Raw genomic sequence first — 24,900 nt, forward strand, 5'->3', positions numbered from 1 at the left:
CATGTACAGCACTAGACAGTTTTGGTGGCAAATTGAAGAAAGTATTATAATGACATACTGTGCTTAACATAATAAAATGATTCTACAATCCACTATAATGTGAATTCATCTTCAGCACTAAAGCTTTCTAGAAAGCACAGCATTCCCTGGTTTGTCAAAATCACACAACTAAAAAAAACAGACAGTTGTTTTTCCAACAAAAAAAGGTCTGCCTTTCAGCGCCACCATGCTGACTAGGTCAATTCAACAGAGGTTTCTCTTTCATGGCTGTGCACATTCTAGTCAGGTTTAATCATGTTAACTATAATCTCTACACAAAGGCTTGTGTGTCTCTATCTATTACAATGTCTGCAGCTCCTTATTTCCTTAAAGGTGCAGGGTCAATGACTTGCTTACCACAAAAGTATATGGTTGACAGCAATTTTAAGCATCTAAAACAGGAATTAGCAGTTACAAGCACAGCATGTGAAATGGGAGCAACCAGTTTTTAGTCACAGAAGAGTATGCTACTCTTACAATTTAAACACAAACAATAATCATGGCTAGAAGGCAAAAATATCTATGGCCATTAAAATGGGGGGTGTTGGCAACTACCAGATGACACAACTCTAATGAACAGTAGCACAATGTATGGGGAAAAGACAGTAAAATAAAAAAGGGGGGAGGTGTACATTGTAATTACACAGTTTATTTTGCCCAAAGGACCAAACACATAAAAAAGTTATAATGCCACCTATTGGAAACTTTTCATGATGCTTTGTGAACCCAAGTGAAAACGTATTTTAAGTCTAATGAGTTTGAGAAAAACAATGTACATCACATTTGATTTGTTTGATGCATCTGCATTAGAAGAATTGTAGTTGAGGGCTGGAGGGTTATAATATTGGCACAAATTGACAAATTAGCATTTGAAATATTGTAGAAATCACTGAGATCCTTTGGCATGTTGTACGTTTCAGCAGTAAAGTGGGTAATAACAACAGAATGCTCTGAATAACTGGTTTGGCTTGTTGGACAACACAACAGGTCCATAAAAAGGGTCACTGGAGCTGACAGTGCTGGAGTATCTCCCAACCAGAGAGGCTAAATCATAAACTCATTGATTATTTTATGTCTGTCTATAAGAGCAGTTTCATGCTGAATGTATATCCTGAAAACAGTTGTCTAAAATTCAAGATCTTCTAGGCCACAAAAAAAACTTGGAGCATCTTTTTTTTAATTCCTTTAGACATTTTAAACTTTTTATATTGGTTTAATGTCCATTTACTAAATTTTTTATGTCAACTGATTCCATCGTACTGAAGTTAATAGTTCTTGTTGTACTTATTGGACACTATTGTAGGTACAGGTCACCCAGTTTGAGTGTCTGGTATGTACACAGAATAAGTTTTTTTCACAGTACATACATTTAAAATGGACTTAATTGCAATTAGTCCTTTGTTTCAGACTTGCGTCCTTGATCAAATGAGGTTGAGCACTCCTTTAAACTGTAACAATAATCTGAATCTTAGTGCCATCATTGTCAGTGCTGACCAGTCCTCTGATTCTCAGTATGCAAATTCATGAAGCTGTTTTTGACAATCAAATCTATGTAAAACATCTTTCACTTTGGCTACAGTGTGCACTAATACAGGAGGCAAATCAAGTACTGGAGGCTCACAGATCTGTGCAGTAATTTCCCTGATGTAAAATGCTTGCTTAAAGTTGTGACAGTCTACTCATAACCTGGAGTCATTTGATTCATCCAGGAATGTATCACATGATTGACTTTCTTACTGAAGTCTTTTTTTTTAGTAGATCTTTTCAATCTGATCAGATAAACAACTAGTTCTTTCAGTTTCTGTTCACTATATTAGCAAAAACATGGAACTGTTAAATAATCACAAAGTGTTAAAGTGGTTGGGATAGTGTAGTGGGTGACACCTCTGCCTTCCCCACCTCGGCAAACACCCTACACTATACCAATAAGAGTCCTTGGGCAAGACTCCTAACACCGCCTTGGCCTGCCTGTGTAAAATGATCAAATTGTAAGTCGCTCTGGATAAGAGCGTCAGCCAAAATGCCATAAATGTAAGTGTAAATGTTAAACAGATATTTGCGATTATTTTAGAAATAATCCACCTTTTACCTTGATGAAGTTTACAGATTTTACAATTTAAAAAAATTGGGACATCTGATAAAATGCCAAAAAAGAGATATTTGAATATATGAAAGACATTATATTTAAATATACACTATATTTCCAAAAGTATTCACTCACCCATCCAAGTAATTGAATTTAGGTCTTCCAGTCACTTCCATGGCCACAGGTGTACAAAACCAAGCATCTAGGCATGCAGACTGCTTCTACACACATTAGTGAAAGAATGGGTCGCTATCAGGCGCTCAGTGAATTTGAGCGTAGTACCATAAGACGCCATGTGTGCAACAACTCCAGTCGTGAAATTTCCTCGCTACTAAATATTCCACAGTCAGCTGTCAGTGGTATTATAACAAAGTGGAAGCAATTGGGAACGACAACAACTTAGCCACGAAGTGGTAAACAAAAATGACAGAGCGGGGTCAGCGCATGCTGAGGTGCATTGTGCGCAGAGTTTGCCAACTTTCTGCAGAGTCAATTGCTACAGACCTCCAAACTTCATGTGTCCTTCAGATTAGCTAAAGAACAGTGCACTTGAAGCTAGAGAGCTTCATGGAATGGGTTTCTAAGGCTGAGCAGCTCCATCCAAGCCTTACATCAAGTGCAATGCAAAGCATCGAATGCAGTGGTGTAAAGCGCTGACACTGTACTCTAGAGCAGTGGAGACGTGTTCTCTGGAGTGACGAATCACTTCTCCGCCTGGCAATCCAATGGATGAGTCTGGGTTTGGTGGTTGCCAGGAGAACGGTACTTGTCTGACTGCATTGTGCCAAGTGTAAAGTTTGGTGGAGGGGGGATTATGGTGTGGGGTTGTTTTTCAGGAGTTGAGCTCAGCCCCTTAGTTCCAGTGAAAGGGACTCAGTGCTTCAGCAAGAGATTTTGCACATGCTCCCAACTTTGTGGGAACAGTCTGGGAACGGCCTCTTCCTGTTCCAACATGACTGCGTGCCAGTGCACAAAGCAAGGTCCATAGAGACATGGATGAGCGAGTTTGGTGTGGACGAACTTGACTGATCTGAGTCCTGACCTCAACCCAATAGAACATCTTTGGGATGAATTAGAACAGAGACTGCGAGCCAGGCCTTCTTGTGCTTCTGGAAAAATGGTCAAAAATTCCCATAAACACACTCCTAGGCCTTGTGGAATGCCTTACCAGAAGAGTTGAAGTTGTTATAGCTGCAAAGGGTGGGCCGACATCATGTTAAACCCTATAGATTAAGAATGGGATATCATTCAATTTCATATGCGTGTGAAGGCAGATAAGCGAATACATTTGTTAATATAGTGTATATAAAAGAGATAAGGTAAAATATTGTATCACCATTATTGATTTTTGTTAATATATGCTAATTCCAGATTTGATGCCTGCAATGCATTTCAAAAAACAGGGATGAGTCAATGTAAGACAGGGACGTTTGTGAGATAATAAAAACTACTTCCACAAGTAAACAGGTGAGTAGGTAAGAGATGATGCATGTTTGGGTATAAATGGAGCATTCACAAAATGCTTAGTCACCATTTTGTAAAAAATTCTGAGAGAAAATAGTCCAGTAGTTTAAGAACAATGTTTCTCAGTGCATCACTACAAGAAATTTAGGGATTTCACTAACTATAGTCCATAATACTCAAATATATCAAAGAGAATTTGGAGAAATCCTGTGCATAAAGTACAAGGCCAAAAACTTATATTGAATATGTATGACCTTCGATCCCTCACACAGGAATGCATTAAAACAGCATGCTTTTGTAATGAATATAAACACATGAGCTTGGGAATACTCTGGAAAACATAGTTTGTAGCTATATCTACAAATTAAAGTAAAAAAACTTTACTATGTAAATCAGAATCCATATAAACAACATTCAGAAACACTGACTTCTCTAGGCAAATGCTCATCTGAGATGGACTGACGCAAACTGGAAATGTGTGCTGAGTCCACCTATGAAACTGTTTTTGACAACAATCACCATTGTGTTCTCTGGGTCAAAGTGGAAAAGGACCATCCCGACCAAAGCAAAGTTTAGAAGACTCTGTCTGTCATGGTATGGCAGTGTCAATGGTATGGGTAACTTGTGATGTACAAGTGAAGGCAACATTAGTGCTGAGAGTACATATGCTGTATTTTAGATGACATCTTTTTTCAGGCACTACCACATTCTTCATGTATTACAAAGTGTGGCTTCATAGTAGTGCAAGTTATAGGCTACCTTGCTTAGTAAGTATATGGAAAAATATGAGTGGTATGTAGTGTACCATCAGGAGAATAGCAGCATATGAAATGTTAAACAAGATGTGCAGGTACTTAAACAAATTTATTTCTGAACTGATGGCATAAACTCTGTAAATGCTGGTTAGTCCTTCAATATTCCCTTATGGAAGAGCACAATACTTAAATATTCATTTCAAAAGAAAAGACCAAACAAACTGAAACAGAAGAAAACACTTTTTAGGCCACATGACCATGATTGTAAAATCAGCAGCACATTTAGTCCTCTTTCTACAGGTGCTTATTTTCACAGATTCTTGGCACCATGTAAAGCAATCAAACTACATCAGTTTAAAAATCAGAACAAAAAAATGGTATGATCCTGTGAATGTATATTACTAAATAAGGCTAGTTTGAATCCAACTTAACTGTAAGTGTTCCTTGCATTATGACCAGTCGGCCAGAGCAGTGCAAGAATCCATTGTGATTTTCAGTGCTGTTTCACAGAGTGACAGCATGGTCTGCTAAGATGGGCAGACCAAGCCTTGTTACAGTACTAAGAGGTTTGAGGGACATCCTGGGACGTGGTTGGATGCCTTGAGGGATTTAAAGAGGCTTCAAAATGTGCTCTGGAGTAGACAGTGGCAGCCACAGCCTGTTGGACAAACCTCTTGAGAGCGGAACCACTCCATCATGTGGCTGGTATGCCCACCATGCCCACAGCTCAGGCAGAAGTTGGAGGAGCCACGCACAGCCACATGGCAGATAGCACATTGGAAAGTAAAGCGTTTACACACAGCACACTGAGTTCCCCTGGCCTGGCTCCGACAGTGGCAGCAGTACACTCCAAATTCTGCAAAAGGAGAACATAAAATAACACCCAATAGGACAGTGTCCAGTGTGATGGAGGCAGCAGATAGCAGCTGACAATGATCTACAAGCTGGCATTACATGTGCTCATAGATTTTCTCTGTATAATAGGGACAAACTAATTTCACAACATGATGTGTATTGTGTTTTGTGAACCATGCTACAATATACTGTCAATACAGATGAAAAAAGAAATGCAAAAGCGTTCATTTTGACTATTTTTTTTTTAGTCAATGTAAGATTGGCAAAACACAAAGACAAATAATATGAAATACACACAAACTCTGAATAGTTTTAGCTGCTGCAGATTTCTTTTTTTATTTTTGTGGTTGATGCTTTTAGGCTGGGATGCCCAAACTTTTGTCTTTGGGCACAAAATACAAAAACAACATACAAATAATGAAGGTAAGTAGATTTCAAATCGAGCTTTCAAAAATGTACTTTAAAAGACGCTACACTATACAGTACATTACTAAAATACTTTAAAAATACTACATTAAAAGGAAAATAAGAATTTAATATTTTATATATATATGTTTATTCTTTTATTAGTTAGGGGTTAGGGTAACTCTCTGAGTCCAGTATCGTGAAACAAACTGTGAGCTGAGTATATCATTACACCCTTGCTGATCATTCAAATGCTTGTGAACTTACCTATACCCTTGTGTGGTTCTGGAGGGCAAGAAACAAATTTGAGAACCTCTGCCCTCTTCTCCTTCAGGCCCCACCGGTACAGAATTTCTCCATAACATTTCTTGAAGTCATCAAACTGCAAGGTATTGGCTGGATCCAATAATCTGCATATAGCAACACAATTTTCATTCTTTGTTATCTAACCGAAAACATAATGATAGTCCTACCTGAATGACTGGCACAGTCAAACAGTTTACCTTTTGTTCATGTCATGCTGCTCTTTTTCACGCTCCCGAGGGTCTGGGTATAACTGGTTTGCATAGCGGTAGTCGTCAGGGGAGGACTCTCCCCAGGGTGGGGCCTGTTCTGAATCCCGCCCAGCTAAGAAAACAAACATAGATTGAAAATGACAAAAGTTATAACTCTTAATTGACTGTCAATCAACAATAGTCAGAAGCTCAGATGCTCTGCCCTGAAGATATATGAACCATCTAATATTTATCATACTCTAAGATTGCCACAACTATTGCAGTTTGGTCAGTTGCACTCTCAGTGGCTATATGCACTGTTGGGCAGTGTTTCTTCCTCAGTCTATCAGGATTTTTTTCTTTATAAATATAAATGCTGGTAGGAGTGCCTATGAGTGTGCCACAATTTTTCATGTGGGTCTGTTTTTCTTTGACAGTCACCCTCCCCTACTCATCATGTAAAAATAGTGGTGATTGGTTGGTTTGCACATCGGTCAAATGGCCTCTTTCTGTTCAAAGCAGGTGGAACTTGGCAACATTCAGTGACAAAACCCACAAGACCTTTTGCCGATAGTCAAAAGTCTGGTTTATGAAACTAAGTAGCAACTAGTATGCCAATATAGTAGACACAGATATAGACAACAACACCACTCACACCTAATCAAAGATAAAAAGAACTGCAAATAAAATAAAGCATGCTGATCTGAGGCAGCAGAGTCATTTAATTACTCACTGGTGTTCCACATTGTAGTGGTGGTGGAGTCTGAGGTACTAGAGCAGGAACCAGATGTAACAGAACTGGAAGTGTAGCTGGGCTAAATGAGAAATGATAACGTAATTTCATCATGAAATAAAAGACAAAATTGCCTTAAGAGTTTTGCCTATTTATTTCATTTCTATAAAAAAGACATAACTCAGACTATATTATGCTTAACATGTGAAATATGTATTTAAGAAGAGAATGAAGGCTGAGGGGACATACGTAGCGGGAGTGGTGTAGGGTGAAGCCTGAAGAGCGTGGCCCATACAACATGAAGTAATCTTGGGGGATCCCCTGTCCCCTGAACACACTGCACAGCATGGCCAAACTCTGCACATCACTCATCTGACTGTAGTGTTCAACCCTGTGAAGAAAGGCAGACAAATATCCAAAAAATTAATTGGATGGAGTGTTTCACCTCACTATTGCAGCATTGCTGTTACTGAGATTTCTATCTACATCTGAATTTGGCTATAGCTTTTGTTCATTCAAATTTCTAGCTATGAAGTGCAACTTACAAAGTTGCCAGCAGTTTCCGTCCAAAAGGATGTCTGGCCCAAGGAGTGTCAGCATCAGGGTCAGAATCAGGACAGAGGTCAAGATTGGTAGCTGCAGAGGCCAGGGCCCATACCTTCAAAAAGAAAGCAGTGAATGTATGTATGCTGTATATAGTTTGCAGTTATGAAAATATTCAGAAGAATACAGGACTATACCAACAGACTGTCTATTTAGTACATCGATCAATCTGTAGTTTTGATAAGTAATACTTTATTGAGCGAATCTAGTAAAAAAAACGTAAAAATTGACTGCTGAAGCAAGTTTGCCTATTGATTGTTACATACCTTTGCTAAATCTCTGCGCCCTACTGCCAGCGCTGCAGCTGCATTCTTTTGACATGTGTCTTGTATGTCATTCACATTTAGTCTAAAAAAACATTCAAAGACAAAAAAAGCATTCAGGAACCACAAAATCTCAATAACCTTTGCGACTTGCATACTACCATTATGAATATGTAATCTGAAATTATTAAATTGTATAAGTGGTATTTTATGAAACACTGAAGAACTTACACATAAGTCTCAGCGAGGGCTTTGTGTATAGGGAGTAGGCAGGAGATCTCCTGAATGATGACTTTTCCGGCCAGTTTTATAGCTCTGTTGCTGTAGTCTGTTCCCTCTCGTTTCCCTTTCCAACGCCGTGATTTCTGAGGCAGAGAGTAGGGAAATGACAAAAAAAAGCCAAACACTCTTTTACAGTGCATTGTGATTATTTATTGCACTAATATTAGGGGTTAAAAATGCCTTGGAATTATTGATTATTTTCTTTCAACTGTCGATTATTGGCCTTTGAATTATTAGATTCATGCCACTGCTTTTATGTTAACCCTTTCATTTTTCTTCATCAGCTTTCAGTTAATCAGCTCGGATTGTTAATCTTTGTGAGGCTTGCCTCATACTGTAAAGCAATAAGCTTCCTCAGATGCAAGTGAGGTCTTCTTTACTTTTTTTACTTCTTGGGCCAAAATTGTTACAAATGTAGTCAGAGCAGAGCACTCAAGATGTGACATCTATTTACATGCCCCCCATTATCAATAGGTCACTTTGAAATGGAGAGTGGCCATTACCATCTCAGCACAGCTCAAATTTGTACTCCACTATAGGGTGCAGCACTCTGGTTTGGACAAAGAACATAAATACTGGTCATGAGGAATCTATCAGTGTGGTATCAGAGATAATGAGGATGATTTTTATGATGATGATGATAAATTAGCCTGGAATTCGATGAGACATTATGGTGTGTCATAAATGAGCAGAAATGAAAGAAGCCAATAAAGAAGACAGGGATAGCGTTGATTAGTAGAGGCAGCTTCTCCCACATTTGGAAAGAAAGACAGAGAAAATAAGGAAGGATGGGAGGGAGGAAGGAGAGGGAAATCAGTACCGGACAGTCATGAATAGTCTGCACAGACCAGCGGCGAGGGGCAGACAGAGGGGGCTTCTGATTGGTGTTTGGGATAAAACAGACCACAGCAACATGTGTGAGGGAGACATGCCACCAAAACACAAAAGGAAAGAGAACATAAGGATAAAGCACAGAAAACGTGAGTGGCCATGAACAACTAATACAGGACTGGAGCAAGCAAATACAGTAACCAAATGGACTGGGACCAGCAAGTGAAGATACTTATAAAAAGCATGTGTATGTAAACATTAAAACCTAAAAATGGATGATACCTGGATATTAGGGATAAGCATTCTGACTCATTTAGATATCTGAGTTTCCATAAGAGTTATTGAGCGACAATTTGGTTAGTCCTAGGAAAAAAGTACATAATGAATTGAAGTGTACAGCAAAAGCTTTGAGTGTCGGTATGCAAAGTTCTTACAGGCTACATGGAGCTTTCTACATCTTCTTCAGTAACGAAGACCTGAATAATGAATTCAGTATTTGAATACTGTCACCTGTAATGGTTAACCAAGTCTGTCTGACCAAGATACCTTGAGTCATATCTTGATCACAAGAGCATTCTTTCTTTTATCTATTCACGGCTTGCATTCTCTTACCTCTACCCCATAAGAAATACTTATGCTGGCAGCCTTACCCGTTCCTTGTAGTAAAAGGAGGAGATGGAGACATGCTCTTTATCTGTGCGTGTGGGACTGCCACTGTACAGCCTCAGGGTAGCCTGAGACTCACTGCGCATCTTCATGGGTGTCATTAAGCCACTGTGGTATGCAGAGAGTGCTGAAAGTGATCTGGAAAAAGACAACGTGCTTAGTCATCTGTAGATAGTATGCCCAAATACTGAAAACTACTCTTATAAATAATGATCACCATTGAAAAGCCAGAGACTGAATGTTTACCTAGGAGTGGGTTCAGTAGGAGGGACGGTACGATGCATAGACATGGGCCGGGTAAAGTACACTAAAGAACCTAAAGAACATGTACCAACAATTATTTTTTACATAACCATTTTCCAACATCTTCTAATCCCTTAGAATTAAACAGGCTGTTTTTGTTACTATGCTGTTGACACTGGTGTATGCAAATGACCTCTGTTCTCATTTGCTACCCTGTATTGTGCCTCATTCCAAAGCAGTCCTGATTAAAACACTCTTTATAACTTTAGCATGAGTGAGTGAGGATAAACTGCTGTCAGATGAATATAAGGACTATATAGTCTGGGAAGTGTCCAGTAAGTTTTGAAACCTTAACAGTATTTACATGCTTCATTAAACTCTTTCATTCAGTTTTCCAGGATAAGGGTCCTTTAAAATAAGAATGTTCTTCAAGCAGCCCACCTGTGCCAAAAAAGCGTGCACCTGAGGTGCGTGGGAAGGGAATATTGGCATCCTGGTAGGAGCCATAGGTGTTAGTGACACGAGGGAAGGCAGGAAGAGCTGGGGTCACTGAGTTGGTAAAAACATGTGGATTTGTGCCATCCTCCTACATTAGACAGATAAAAGAAACACAAGTTTGGTAACATTGTGTATGCTTATGTGTTGACATGTCTGAATATTTGAAATAAGATGTGTATACAACACCAACTTCAAGTTAGAGTCAGGCAGATGTGTTTCATAAAATGTATCGTAGCAATCAACAAGTGAACATTTAATGCAAGAGGATTCTTTACTACAGAAAGTTATTTAGTGGGTCAAAAAACAACTTCTGACGTGGCACTAACCATATCTGACTCCAGGCAAGACACCAACTGCCTCACACAGGGCTCCAGGCAGTTCTGGTTTCTTTTTACTTTCTGAAGTGAAGTATCTGTCAAGATCTTGAGAGACAACACCCAATATGAGATGTAACCTTAAAATACAAAGAACCCCACAATATACAACTATATAACTTCATTTCACCATTAGCTACTACTAAAAGGAACATTCAATCTATTCCATATGGACTGACGTCCACTGGTGAAATCCCTTCTTTTCTTTTTTATCAATGTCTTCTATGAAGAACCGTGAAACTGTGAGAAATCTATCAGTCTGTACCTTCTGTATCTTGGTTTTCATGGAGGATGAGATGGTTGTTGGTGGGACGAACTGGAAAGATGGTGCAGCATTGTTTGGGTATTGTGCTGGAAACTTCACCACAAGCCTGACCTGATTGGCTCCACAGTGGGCGGACACAAAGCAGGTGCGATTTAAAGCATCCATCTACATGCAAAAGACAGTATGTGTGATTCAAGAACATTCACAAAACAGTCAAAACCTAAAAGAGTGCCCCTCACAGCTCACACAGTTGATATTCCTGTGATTTGCACTCACTTGATTAGAACAATGTAAATGTGGCAGCATTTCACTATTCATTTCATGCAGTTGTTATTTTGCAGTCTGTTGCTTTTGCACATTAGATTTCATAGGGAAACAATAGCTTGTTTCATTTTAAAACTAATGTGCTGAAGTACAGAGCCAAAACAACAAAAACTGTGTCACTGTCCAGTTACAGGTTTACAGTGTGGTCCACTGGCCCACATCAAAATTTCCATTATTAAAAGAGTAGTTGGCTCCTGACTTGATGTCTGCAGTGGAACTGAATGCAACGGCTAACCTCTACATTAACATTGCGGATTTGCAGGTTGACCAAAGAGAATTCCTGCTGCAGGGTCTGGGGCAGGCCAGGGCTGTCCTGCCTGCCACTGGACACCAGGCCAGACTGCAGGCTCTCAATCTGACCTAAAAGTGTAACATATTTACAGTTTATTGTTAGGGACTTACTCACATGTACTTTCAGTGGCAAACCCAAACTTTCATAAAATCATCCAAGTAAATGAATTATACTGTTATTAACATCATACAGGTTTATTACAGGTTAATATGCATGGGTGAGCCTGTCCTGTACCGCACACAGCTCTCACCTTGTGAGTCATCTACAGTAAGACTAGGACTGAGTGGGGGTTCAGAGTCCTGAGAACGGAGTGTCTTCTCTGATTCATTTGTGAGATTCAAGCCTTCCATCAGCTCCTCCACAATGTCATTGGCACACAGCTGCAGAAGACAACCGTTTTCAAAAATAATTTCCAAAGCATACTGACTAGCAACCCAGTAATAACTTTTTGGCCTGTGTCTCTCACCTTCTGTAACTGAGGATCTACCCTCCATATCCTCAAAGTTTGATCTCTGGACCAGGTAACAAGCTGGCAGTCCTTGGAACCTAAAACGTATTTAAGATAAACAATACAGTTAATTTCAAAACAATTTATTGTAGTACATGAAACTCATATTTCAAGAAAGGTAGGAAAGGTAGGAATAACTAACAGATTTGTCTCAGTAAATAACATTTAATGATCTTTTATTAAAAGACTCACCCTCTTTCTGAGGCCTCCACTGAAACTCTAGCACCACGTCATCATGACCCACAAAGGCATGAACGGGGCTGTTGAGGTCTAGGGTGCTCCACAGCAGCAGACTGTTCTCCCGCCTTAGCTGTGGCACCATCACGGTCACCAACCCATTAGAGAAGGGCTAAACAAAACAGAAAGCAGTGACTTCATAGCAGCAGTTTAACATTAAAAATTCAGTAAAGGCACCATATAGATACCACATAAAAAAGTATTCCAAGTAGTACAAACTCAACATTTGATAAAAAAGGTCTGGTTTTAATTCATCATGCATTTTACCTTTATTATTCCTGCTATATCTACAGGTTTTGTGTGATTGATAAAAGTAATATGACTTTTTATTTATGAACATGTGTATTATTATAATTCTGTAACCATAGAATTTTTAAACAAATCTTCTTGTGTATATCAGAAGTCAATATAATGTCTTCACTGTTCTAGCATTTACACCAGTGAGTATGATGATGGATCAACATACGGTGTATCTCGCCTTCCAAACAGGAACCTGGCAGGACAAGATATTGAGGTACTTTCGAGGTTGTCTGTAGTCCCAGAACTGTACAAGAGAACATAGAAAGATTACAGTTTGTAATATGTATGTATGTATGTATGTATATGTGTATTTATTTATTTATTTGTTATTATTATTATTATTTTTATTATTATTATTAATGATAATGACTATACATTTACCCTAACTGAGTTGTCCTGGCTGGAAGTTGCCAGTATATACTCATTATCAGGGTGCCAGTCCAAACCATGAATCTTTGATAAGTGAGCAGCTACATATTCAACAGCAGTATTAGGTTTCTGAAATAAGACACACAATTACAAACAAATACAGCAAATACACAACAATATACACATTAGAAATTAGCCAATTTTAAAGCTTTAAATAGCAGTGCCATACATAGCATCCTATGCTATGTATCAGTATCTGGATGTATCAGCATAAAATGTTGAAGCCGTTATCAGAGGGAAACAATGAGCAATGTGATGTTGTTCGCTGTGTATTTTCTCCTGTAGATAAGTAGAGTATTTGAGTAGTTTGAGCATGTTAACCTACTTGTAGATGCCCATCTTAAGTGAAGGGCTTCAATTAAAAATAGCTAATTTTAAAGCGTACTGTTTTTAAAGAAGTAGTATTGGATTGAGATCCGCTCTGCTGATATTCAAGTTTTCAAAAACAACATTGTGCATCTTCCAGACTGAAGACGATCCTGGAGTAACTGCACCCCACGCACCCTTTTGTCCCAGATTCTGACATCTCCATCATGACTGGAAGCCAGGCAGTGCTGATTCCTTCTGTTCCACTTCACCTGAGAAGCCCCCGCTGGACCATGGAGAAGTAAGAGAGAGAAAAGAGATTAATGCGTGCTTAACATCCAGCTCAATTTCACTCTCTATCAAACATACGGAGAATGTAAACTCACCCACTGCAGATAGAGCCACTGTGGGTTTCCGAGCATCTCTGAAAAAACATAGAATGGGATAAAGCTATCTATTTCATATGTAACAGTTTTGCTGGTGTTACTTTTTCCCCTTTCTCACCTTGTGTCCCATATATAGATGTATGTGTCCACAGAACTTGTAACAAGAAATTCTGGCTCAAACCAGGACCAATCCAAATCACTGGAATGTTAAGAAAGGAAAAAAGTCTCAAAACAACAAGAAGCTTAATGTAACCAAAAAAACCCAAAAAACAAACTTGGAGTCATTGGAGAATACTGGAGTCAGATTTCCTGAAACGACATGAGAATGTCTCCACTGTCTTACCTTATAACTCGCGTGTGACCTTGCAGGGAAGTGTGTGCCTCTCCACATCCGTCACGCCAAACATATAGGTCAACGCGCTGGTTACTCTACATAGACATGTTAGAAATCGGCACACGTCAATAATGTAATCAATGTACTCAATCACAGTTCACCAGGTAAAACCTCATAACACATGCATTTTCCTTCTGTACCATGACATATTTCAGAGTGAAACATGATATCTGGGAAGGCCTCTGAGCTAGGTGAGTATTTTTGATCAAAGATACGTGGGGTGATAATTGTTTTTTCTGTTTACTGGCGCATGGTGATGTTATCAAAACTCATAAGACATTGAAGCAAAAAAAAAGTTTGTCATTTGTCACAGGTTGTCATTAAATGATATGATCATACTGAAAAGGTACATTTTCATTTCGGGTTTACTTTTAATGGCACAGTCAGTCACTGACCTTTAATACTGTTTCGCTGAAACAGATATGAAATTTTATCATAATCTACAACAGAATATAGATTTTAGATTTATTGGCAGCTACCCATTTCTGTAATGTTTAACTGTTAAGATTCATCAATTTAAGACTTCCCCCACAAGCGGTATTATATGGTGAAGCACACATTGTTGTTTCTGTAGGAAGAGTCAACATTAGATACCTTGGCAAGAGAAATGAGACAAAGTGAAATAAATGGACATATTGCTACAGTTAAGCCCATAATTCCCAGGCATATCACATCCTAAGGTTTATTATAAAGTAATTAAATAGAAAACAATGCAAACTGGCTGGTTTATTCTTAACTTATAGGAGGAACAGAAGCCTGAATTTTTATTTCACACACAAAGTCATAAATCTATGACACAACTTTATTTTCCTATATGTCAAACTTTCAGAATTCGCAAGAATACAGGCTTTTTACTGACTGTGGTGTAATTGCACTTACTGATGCAGCAAACAGATGGGCTTCTGTTTTGTGGGGATTCCACTGCACAGTTCCAACATCCCACTTGCTCTGACGGCCTATTTTTCGAGGAGCCTCAGAGGGGGTCTCCAAGTTCACAATATATAAGAACCGTCTCCTAAAGCAAAAGGAGAAAAGGAGACGGAATATTACAGAATATTAATTAAAGACAGATAGGATATAGGATATCTATGTAGGTGCATATATATATATATATATATATATATATATATATATATATATATATATATATATAGGTAATCTAAGAAAAAGATATGCAGAACATCCCTTCTGCATTGCCACTTGGAGGATAAGTCACAGAGTGGAGTCATTATTACTGTCGCAGTGGGCAGGAATGAGTTCCTGTAGCATAACATTCATCTCATAAAATATAAATCCCATTTATTTAAGAGTGTGGAAAAAAAAAGAAAAGCCAACGACAACCAAAATAATACACAGTCCTAAAAGTTGCAGTTAGAGTCTATAGGGCAGACAGCAGAGGGGAGGGCAGTGCAGGCGGTTCACACTGCGGGGCAGAAGGAATTTTAACATGAATGTGGCAATTCGGCAAGACTGTACGCACCCTGAAAGCACAGCATGGCGTCCTAAACAGTCCACTGACATTGCAGTAGCCTGAAACAAAAACCACATATAAAAATACAGGAGGTTAACTCTCGGGCACAGGACACTTCTACTCAGCTGTACAAGTCATTCAAACACCCTAGCGCTTTTTACAAACCTAAAACAGTTGTGAAAGTAGACAAAATAACAAAAGCTTGACTGATAAAGAACAATATAACATCACAAAAATACCGCTGAGTGTCAACTTCTTAACTGTCAGGGGGAAATGAATAAAGGAGTACCGTTTACTTACTGCCAGACAGCTAGCTAACTAACTACTCAACCTGCCCAGGCCGCGCAACATGCACCGAAACTGTCAGCTGGTAGAGAGAACGAAGGGCAACTATGGCACAAATAAAACATGTCTGCTCCTTTAGCCTCTGCTGAAGACTGTAATACCTGAGCGTCTCTAAACTCCACCACCACATTCTCGCTGCTCCAGCGGGCCGCCATGTTGCTCTCGACAAAATATCAACAAACGACGGGAACAGAGCTCCACGTTCTCGCGAGACGTCGTTGAAGATGGCAGCCGCCATGGTGGAGCATGTTGTAGCTGATGCTGCTGCTTTCCTGAGAAAAGCTCCTTTACACGTGAGTTTTGATTGAAGTGCCACGCGGATTATATCGCCTTATATTAAAACGACATAGTATAATGGGACAATTTTGTCAGATAACAACTCTCATAGTTTTCGTATTACATCTGATTAGCTGGTAGCTTAGCTTAGCCTAGCCCAACGAGGCGGTGATGTGGGATATACAGCGACTTACTCTTAAAGGAAGTCTTTTCCTAATGCCGCGTATTTGTGTTTTGTGACAACTGGCTTAAAGGGGAATTTCACCATTTTCTCCAAATGTCAGTTCTTTAGTCACTCAGCGTGGTTTGAAGTGAAGTGGTTCGTCGTAGAGAAACTTACGGACTCCGAGTTCTTTACAGTGGTGGTGATAACCAGGGCTCGCCATGTCTACAACACACATTTAGCCATTTTATTCACAGTCCAAACCCATCAGGGAACCTATACGTGTGCCATGCATGTATCCCTCCGCCATTAATGGATTAAAATCCATTTTAAACCAAAACCTTATCACAAAAATCTCGCAAAACAAAATTTCAGACATAAGGCAGCTATATTCATAAGAATTTCATGTAATAACAGTGAGGTAGCATATAACTCTCAACGGTTCTGGCTCTGTAAGTTTCTCTAGAACAGAACAACCACTCTGAATGACTTTGTGTACATCCCAGTCATTAAATGATGTAGAATTTATGAAAAATGAATGGACTTATCCTTTTAAGAGTCACGTGTCTGTCTCTCATGCTTTAGGAAATCGGAAAGAATGTCTACACACTGAAGGATGTCGTGAATGAAATTCGGGATAAAGAAACCAGAAGGAACTTGGCCGTCTTACCTTACCAGCTCATCTTCAAAGAACCTTTTCCAGAACATGTACGGTTTGGTGAGTGTTCACATCAGTTAATATACCCCTTTGTAAGTAAAAATCATAACAATACTGTTGTTATACTATGGTAGGGCTGCTTTTCTGAACATATTGTGGATATTGTCAGTACTTGTAGAATGCTGACCAACTCTGTGTTTCATTATAAAGAGAGCAAAATAATCCTGTTTAACTGGATTTAGTGCAACACAGAATGCCAAGTATGGAATAAAATCATTGCATTCATAATTTTGGATAGATTTTTTTTAAATGTACTATTGCTTCTTTTTCGCAGTTACAATTGATCAGATGTCTGAAAAAAATAGTCACATAGTGACAAATCATGAAAAATTATTGTAGTATTGCAATATTATGTTTTTGCCATATTGTTCTTCTCTATACTATTACTAAGATTTTTATAGTGTTGCATCTAGAATAACTTTAGTAGTACGTAATAATCTTTTATACTTGTGTAGTATTCTTTAGTAAACTGTTGCAGTGGTTCTCACAACAGTCCTCAGGGTCCCCCAGACAGTCAACAGTTTTGCTCTATATATGTTTTGGGAGTTTGGATCAGGTAAACATGTGGATCGTCCGGAAGGGGCCCAATGAGGACTGGTTTGAGAACCACTAACAATAGTAATGATCTGAACGTGCACTTTAAGCTTCTGATTTGGAATCGTGTGCAAATTCATGTAGTATTACCATAGATCTTTTGTGTTCACTTGCTGACACTGCACCATTCATTTGTGGTGAAGATCACTGGTAGCCTTGCTGAAAAAAGACAATTAGAATCATTAAGATTAAAACCTGATTGATTGCTTTCTAATGGGAAATAGTTTGATTGTTTTCCATTAGATACCTCTAGAACACCTTCATATCACACTAGGAAACCATCAAATGCATCTGGAATCAGTCCCAGAAGCCTTTACACTGTGATTTAAACCCATTCGGAAAACACAAAATACCATTAATGGCTAAACTTTAAATAGTTTTATGATTTTTTTTCCATCAAGAAGTGCTTATATACTACAGTGTTTATAGAATTTTTTTTGTTGTTTTGTTTTTATTGTATTTACAGTAACTGAATTTTCAAAAAAGACTGGAGACTATCCCAGTCTTTCAGCAACAGACATTAAGGTCTTGGCTCTAACCTACCAACTGGAATTGGAAAATGTTGGAGCTGATCATTTGAAAAAAGAACCAGCAATACAGGTATGAATATTTGAACAGGCTTAATGTTGAATAACATTTGCAGTAAAATGAAATGGAATTCACGCAGCATCTCAATCTTTAGATTGATATATGCAGCACACAGAGACATCCGGAAGCCCCAGTAGATGTTGCTGGTTTCCATTTCCCCTCTAAAGTAAGGTTTTTTTTTTTTTTCCTTCCAAATATTTTTTTATTATTATCCTTAAATAAGCTTGTGCACAAAATATGAAACTTGTACTCATCCATTGCATCCATTGAGAAGATACAAATCATTTAATCTGTTGCCTTTTTAAAAATAGAAATCCTCACACAGGACAGGCACTGACGTTCACAGTCCCTCTGAATCACATGTACCTGCGGAGAGTTCGGAGTTTAACAGTTTTCAGTTTTGGAGGACTCCACTTCCTAGCATTGAGGCTGACCTGCTGGAATTGTTAGTAAGTATGACTTTACAGATCAGATACAGCTGTTATTATTTTCAGTAAATATTTTCTTGTCATGTATGAAGTCAGTTTGAGTTGAGCACCAAAACTGGTTCTGTAAATCTTCTATAGGCTGCTGACACAGTTGTGGTAAAAGATGTCACAGAGAAACTGGAGTCTGTTGACTTGTCGAATGAAGGTCAGAAAACGGAATCTCAAACTGGATTAGGAGAGGATGGTGAAAATGAGGAAGATCAGGAGGAAGAAGAAGAAGAAGATGAAGAGGAGGATGATGATGATGGAGGCTGGATCACTCCCAGCAATTTAAAACAAATCCAGATGGATGTTGGTCACGTGCAACATTCAGCAAATGCCAAAGTGGGCTGTGTGACCACAGACTTTGCCATGCAGGTATGTGAGCTGCTGTTAGTGTTGAGCTGAAAATGAAAAATATACGAAAAATAATGTCTTCAGAATAACTTCTTATCCAACACCTTCTCTCCATACAACTCTAAAGCCATACTTTTTTCTGTTTTAAAGATGATTTTAGACTGATTAGTGATCACTACTATTAATGAAATGCCCCCCAACTTCAGTTTGTGCAGTGACATAAAGATAAAGAAAGACGTTTAACTTAAATTATTATAACCAGTTCACTTTTGTTGTGACTTAAAATATATTGTCACTGTCACACAAACCTTGTATCTCCATTGTTGTTTGACATTTTTTGCATAAATTGAAAACTGGCCTTTTGCATTATATTGTCATGATGAACAAATAAAAATGGTCTAGTTAATTGGAGAGAGTTTTTTGTCACAACATTCATTTTTTCCTGTTGAGCTAACCTACTTTACATTGTTACTTGCAGAATGTCCTTATTCACATCGGTCTCAATGTCCTCTCATTGAATGGAATGCTCATCAAACAAACAAGAAACTACATCCTCCGCTGCCATGCCTGTTTCAAGTGAGTGAAATACAAATTCTTACAAAGTCAAAGAATATTACAATTTACATTTTTATATATACATTACAGAAAGAAAACACGATACTGATAAGACATATGTAAAAAGAGAAAAACAACTGATTACTGATTTATCTCTCAGTATGTATTAATGTACCCTTTTGTGCCATCCTTGCACGAATGCGTGTTTCAAAATGTTGATCATTGTTTGAAATTTGAATGATACAGTTTTTTGCCTTCAGGGGGGTTTTCTTAGTACACAGGATTTCTCAGGTTAACCAAATGACTTTAGCCCAAAGCCAAACCTGGCTGAGAAATCCTGCTTTATGAAGTACTTCCCAGGTTGTGTACACAACTTTATTTAAGTACCAATATTATTTGAAACACTGGCTTAAAACGAGGAAGTAATTTCATGTCAAACATTTTTAAACCAATACCTCAAGCTGTTATTTGAATGTGTTGGTAATTGTATGGATATGAATAAATATATATATTTAGGGTTTATGTTGGTTTGTTCCTGTCAGGACTACAACAAATATGAACAAAACTTTCTGCCCAAATTGTGGCCACAACACACTAAAGAGGATTGCTGTGAGCGTCGGTGAAGATGGTAATATGCAAATGCACTTCTCCAGGAATCCCAAAGTGCTCAATCCTAAGGGCAAGAGGGTATGTGTTTTTCTTTTACTATACACACGAGTGACAACTGCATCACTTACCCTTACTAAAACATATTACTCAGTGGTGGATAAACACATTTTAGATTGTGATGTGTGTAAACTCTATGTATTTTTCCACTCATAATTAGAGGCACTAACTAGTCCTTCTATGCATGTCTGCAGTACTCCATACCTTTGCCACAAGGGGGCAAACATGCCAGCAATCCACACCTGGTGCAGGACCAGCGCTTCCCTCAACAGAAAGTATCCAAGAAGGCACGGCAGAAGACTGATGTTTTCGACCCAGACTATATCGCAGGCAACTCGCCATTCTCAGAGCACGACATTTACAGCAGATCAGCAAACCTACACCTGCGTGACGCTCCAAGTGGGGGAGGGAGACGACGGGCTAATCCAAATGCCTCTCGCAAGAAATGTGGCAAGAAAAAGTGAATCATCATTCTTCTATGTATTTGTCAGGGGAAGACATTGACAAAGTTTGCAAAATAAAGTTTAAATTCCTTCCTACTAAAATATTACAATATATTTTTACACATACAGTATGTCAATTAAAGCCAAACACTCTAGAGTCAAGGCCTTTTATGGTACAGGATAAGTCTGCACACATTTAGATTCTAGTGTACCCTTTCACCAAGTCTCTCTCTCTCTCATTATTTTTTTTAATATATATAATCACTTTGAGAAGCTCATACATAAATGATGTGAAATTATCAAGCTAATGCTGGACAGCTAACAAACTACCATTTTCTTCAAACATATGGATCTCCATCATACCTTGTTACCAGAAATATTTTCAAAATAAAAATCTAATGTTGCCCCTAGAACTTGGAAAGATACAAAGGAAAAAAATTTAAATAATTGATTCAAACACTTATACATTAAATATACATTAGAGTTCCCAAAGTAAGCATAACAATTTAAAGTAGCATTCACCAAAGGATGGAAGTGACAAGTGCAAATATTATTGAAATTGTATAAACAGTGTTCAAATTTTTGAGTTAAATTTAGAAGTAACTGCAGTCGTTTCTCCTCATTTCACCCAGACAGTGTCTTATCAGCATTTGTGTTTGTTGGGGGCAGCTCTTCTGGAATGCTTTTCTGTGCCTCATTGTCTATAGGCTTTGTTTGGTTTGGGGTGGGTTCTACAGTAGATGGTGCCACTTGTGGCTGTTGTGCATGGAGAGTTGGTACAAGCTCTCGAGCAGTCTCAGCTTTCTCAGACGATGGAGATTTGCTTGGAGGTAAAAGTTCAGCTTCAGCTGTGGTCAGACTCGTCAGGTCGACAGTAAGATCCACCACTGGTGACATGGGCTCCCTTTTGGGGAGTACAAACATCAGAGGCTCAAGTACAGTGCTCACACTGATGCATCCAATGTTGCCATATTTATGAACTTGAGCAGGTGGGACACCTAAAAAGTGAGAGTGAGATTTTAGCATTGAATGGGGCTTTACATGACAGGAATTGTTCTACTGCTTGAATTTACTCTTCTTGTGAATATTTACCAAGGATCTGTGCAAGCTGAGCCGGTGGGAAGAGAACCTGTAAACATCGGTTCAGGAATGGCACCATATCCTCAGCAAAGGCACAGCAGAACTGAACAAACAGCTCCCGCTCACGGCTACTGAAAGCAGATTCTTCTGCTCTATGGAAAACCAGGATTAATTTGGTCACCTGTGAAGAACAAAAACATTTTTACCTGATACAACACACAAACGTGTATACATACACAAACTCTGATGTACGTGTGTGTGTGTGTGTGTATATATATACACACACAAAAAAATTATTCTGTATTTATCAGTAAATGGTATTAGTGGCAGACCATACTATAAGCCCAAGACTAAGTACCAGAGGGCAAAAAAAAAACTAGTTTGAAGCTGCACAGTGTAATATTTAGTGATATGTAGAATACTCTGGTGGAAACTGTATTTGAGACCAAAGTATTAAGCCAGAATTTCTTTTTGAGCCCGTGTTTGTGTATATATGACATTAATGCCGTGATCTGAATAATCTTTTTTTAAATTATTATTTCAAGGTAACACACAGATACCATACTACACCATATTGCTGACTCTGTAATGTTATTTTTCCTTTCATGTCTAACAAAAATCTTACATGGTGTAGCTTTAAGCAGTGAGTGAAGAGTGTGAAATCTAGGTAAGCATACATGGCTTAAGACTAACTATATCGTCTTAAAATAAAGTCAGCCCCAAAACTAAGACAAGTTTTTCCATCCACTATGAAACCTGTCGGTATACCTTCAGAAGGGCATCCTCTAGACATCTGGTCACTTCCTGGGCTAAGCCAATGGGGCAACATAGTCGTAAGTCATTGAAAGCTGTTAAAACATTATTCAGAAAGCAGGCTAAAGGAGGGAAGTCCAACAAGGCCATGGGGGGCTGAAGAGTGCCAGGCTGAGTACTTTGAGCCACAGGTGGGATAGTACTGCCAAGCATTGAAGGCAAAGAAATGAGTGTGTACAAATTCATATCCTCTTGAAACTTATCCACAGCTTCTTTGACAGCTTTGTGGAACGTATCCATTGCTACCCGCTGAAACATTGGTGCAAGTTGTCCACGAAAGTCTGCCCCTACCCGACTGAAGGACAAACCAAAGTACATGCACTGGCCGAGCAGGGAATCCAAGCGGCTTCCGACCCCACGCTTAAGATCCCTATCCAGGGTCTCCAAAAACTGTGCAACCTGTTGAACCACCCAGCCATGAAAGATGGCACTTTCGTTCACAGTCTGTCCCCCTGGTGGCAACAGAGGATCCTCATCTGAGAAAATGGCACGGTACTGAGTAATGATGTCAAATAGATGCACTCGGCAGGCCTCAATGGTTTTGGTGATGTGGAAGTAAGGGTCTTCATCAGGAATAGCAGCCAGGACAGAACGTAGCCAGCTCCCACGAGCTTGCAGGAACTTCACACGCAGTTCTGCTTCTGTGAAGACATCCATTCTGCGCAAGTAGCCAATCACCCGCAGGCAAACTGGAAGCTGGGAATTACTGCGAAGCTGCTGAAGGAGCTGGTTCAGCATGAGCTGAGCCGACTGGCGAACCTCATGTACTATTCCCTATAACGACATGAAACAGCACAATAAAAAAAGTAATAGCTGTCAGACACATATGTATTTGAAAGTAAGTCCCATGATAGCTGTAATAAAACACTGTACCTGAATTACAGGAAGCGATGAATGTTTTTTCTCCAATCTTTTCACATAAGCGGCCAGCTCCAGTGCCTCCTCATAATAGCCATTGCGGACACAGGTGTCCATAAGCTGGGGGATCTCGAGAATCTCCAGGATCTCCGTGTGGCGATTCAGTGTGAGGCTGTTCATGCGCCGGCTCGCTCCAATATCTTCTGCTTCTTTTACAAAACCTCTGATATGAAAGATACAACCAAGTTAGCATGCCATACAAAAACAGATTTGTAATTTTCCAGTCTATGTTGGTAGATCAGTTGCACAGCACCTACTATCGAACTTCTCAAAAGTTTTTTTAATTCAACATTTGCATTCAAACATCCTTAATTGGCCGCATTTGTAAAAGCAGTGAAATCTCTACATAATAGCTCTACTGAGGCAATGAAAATACTCATGGAAACATCCTTAAGAGCCTTTATTTTACAATTTTCTTCTTATTTCATTTCCTCATTTGAGATCCACTTTTGACATTCGTGTGGGTTTTCATACCAAAACGATCATAATTCATTTTTATGTTATAATTTTCCAACTTCTCTTTATTACTTACAATTAAAGTGGCTGTTTTTAAGACAGACTGGTTAGCTGCTCTTATTAGGTCTATTACAGCAGCCAAGGCTGAAACATCCCTTTGAACTTCACTGTTAACAGGCGGGCTGAACAAAACTGTGTAAATGTTTTGGGTTTCATGACAGAAATAATTTATTCGACGAGCTGATTTCACAGCTTCTCACAGAGTCCATATATGGGCCGTTTGGACTGGGTAATAAATAGTATGTTATGAAAGTGAAACAATGTTTATGGTTACCTACCAACGAACACCTTCCCTGGAAAACACAAAACAAAAAAAAACACGAGTTGGGCCCTTATGGGGTTTTTCCACAATTAGATGGCGAGTTCATGGAAAAACCCAATCCCTAACATGTCGCTTACAGAAGCAGTGACCATATAAGCATCTTCTTCTTCAAAAGCACTAAGAAGCTGAGGTCGACTTCCTACTCGCAGCTTCTTGTTTGAATTTCACCGTTCCACCTTAAATGGTGCAGCAGTTACATTCTGGCGCCTCGTAAACAAACCTGCATTTTTCTCCGAAGCTCGGCAGTTTGTCGAGGAGTTTGGCCAAGCTGCTCTCCACGCGGCCGAAGTCTCGGTAGATCTGCTTGGTGCAGTGCGCCGTGCGGATGAAGGTCTTGTAGTTGGAGAAGGCGAGCTCTCTGGTCTGCTGCAGGATGTGAGCTCTCTCCTCAGATAAGCGCTCGGGCTCCCGGTTCAGCTTCTCCACCCCGTAGGAACTAAGCTCAGACAAATACGCGGCGAAGTCTGGATTTTCTCTCCAGTTCTCGGAGAAACTGTCCTTAAATATAGACACCAGAATGCTCTCATCCTCCACGTCTACGGTCGCCATTTTCACTGGCGCACGGAAGGGGAAAGG

The 24,900-nt window shown here is 39.1% G+C and overlaps 3 protein-coding genes across 4 annotated transcripts; 1 reads left to right on the forward strand and 2 right to left on the reverse strand.

The window, feature by feature from the left end:
* Positions 1–4,434: 4,434 nt before the first annotated feature.
* Positions 4,435–16,048, reverse strand: wdr59 (WD repeat domain 59). 2 transcript variants are annotated; one of them, XM_037540128.1, is made up of 27 exons: positions 15,950–16,048; positions 15,513–15,562; positions 14,912–15,047; positions 13,982–14,067; positions 13,757–13,837; positions 13,639–13,676; positions 13,450–13,538; positions 12,899–13,015; positions 12,684–12,761; positions 12,173–12,329; positions 11,939–12,018; positions 11,723–11,852; positions 11,416–11,540; positions 10,857–11,021; positions 10,544–10,639; positions 10,161–10,305; positions 9,723–9,792; positions 9,461–9,614; positions 8,800–8,856; positions 7,929–8,062; positions 7,701–7,782; positions 7,377–7,489; positions 7,081–7,222; positions 6,832–6,913; positions 6,108–6,231; positions 5,872–6,014; positions 4,435–5,200 (listed from the first exon to the last, which is right to left on the reverse strand). In XM_037540128.1, the coding sequence occupies exons 1-27, from the start codon at positions 16,001–16,003 to the stop codon at positions 4,965–4,967; spliced, it is 2,964 nt and encodes a 987-aa protein (XP_037396025.1). In that variant the 5' UTR covers positions 16,004–16,048; the 3' UTR covers positions 4,435–4,964. The 2 variants fall into 2 exon arrangements, with proteins under 2 accessions (XP_037396025.1, XP_017567807.1); XM_017712318.2 differs by lacking the exon at positions 8,800–8,856 and having other exon boundaries at positions 15,950–16,047.
* nob1 (NIN1 (RPN12) binding protein 1 homolog) lies at positions 16,016–20,777 on the forward strand. Its single transcript, XM_017712572.2, has 9 exons — positions 16,016–16,141; positions 16,873–17,005; positions 18,066–18,199; positions 18,282–18,353; positions 18,499–18,636; positions 18,754–19,032; positions 19,490–19,587; positions 20,109–20,253; positions 20,427–20,777. The coding sequence occupies exons 1-9, from the start codon at positions 16,073–16,075 to the stop codon at positions 20,694–20,696; spliced, it is 1,338 nt and encodes a 445-aa protein (XP_017568061.1). The 5' UTR covers positions 16,016–16,072; the 3' UTR covers positions 20,697–20,777.
* On the reverse strand, positions 20,694–24,878 carry cog8 (component of oligomeric golgi complex 8). Its single transcript, XM_017712447.2, has 5 exons — positions 24,545–24,878; positions 23,442–23,649; positions 22,524–23,342; positions 21,768–21,936; positions 20,694–21,673 (listed from the first exon to the last, which is right to left on the reverse strand). The coding sequence occupies exons 1-5, from the start codon at positions 24,871–24,873 to the stop codon at positions 21,300–21,302; spliced, it is 1,899 nt and encodes a 632-aa protein (XP_017567936.1). The 5' UTR covers positions 24,874–24,878; the 3' UTR covers positions 20,694–21,299.
* Between the last annotated feature and the right edge of the window lie 22 nt (positions 24,879–24,900).

The sequence above is a fragment of the Pygocentrus nattereri genome, chromosome 7 (assembly GCF_015220715.1).
Source record: "Pygocentrus nattereri isolate fPygNat1 chromosome 7, fPygNat1.pri, whole genome shotgun sequence".
Classification (NCBI taxonomy): domain Eukaryota; kingdom Metazoa; phylum Chordata; class Actinopteri; order Characiformes; family Serrasalmidae; genus Pygocentrus; species Pygocentrus nattereri.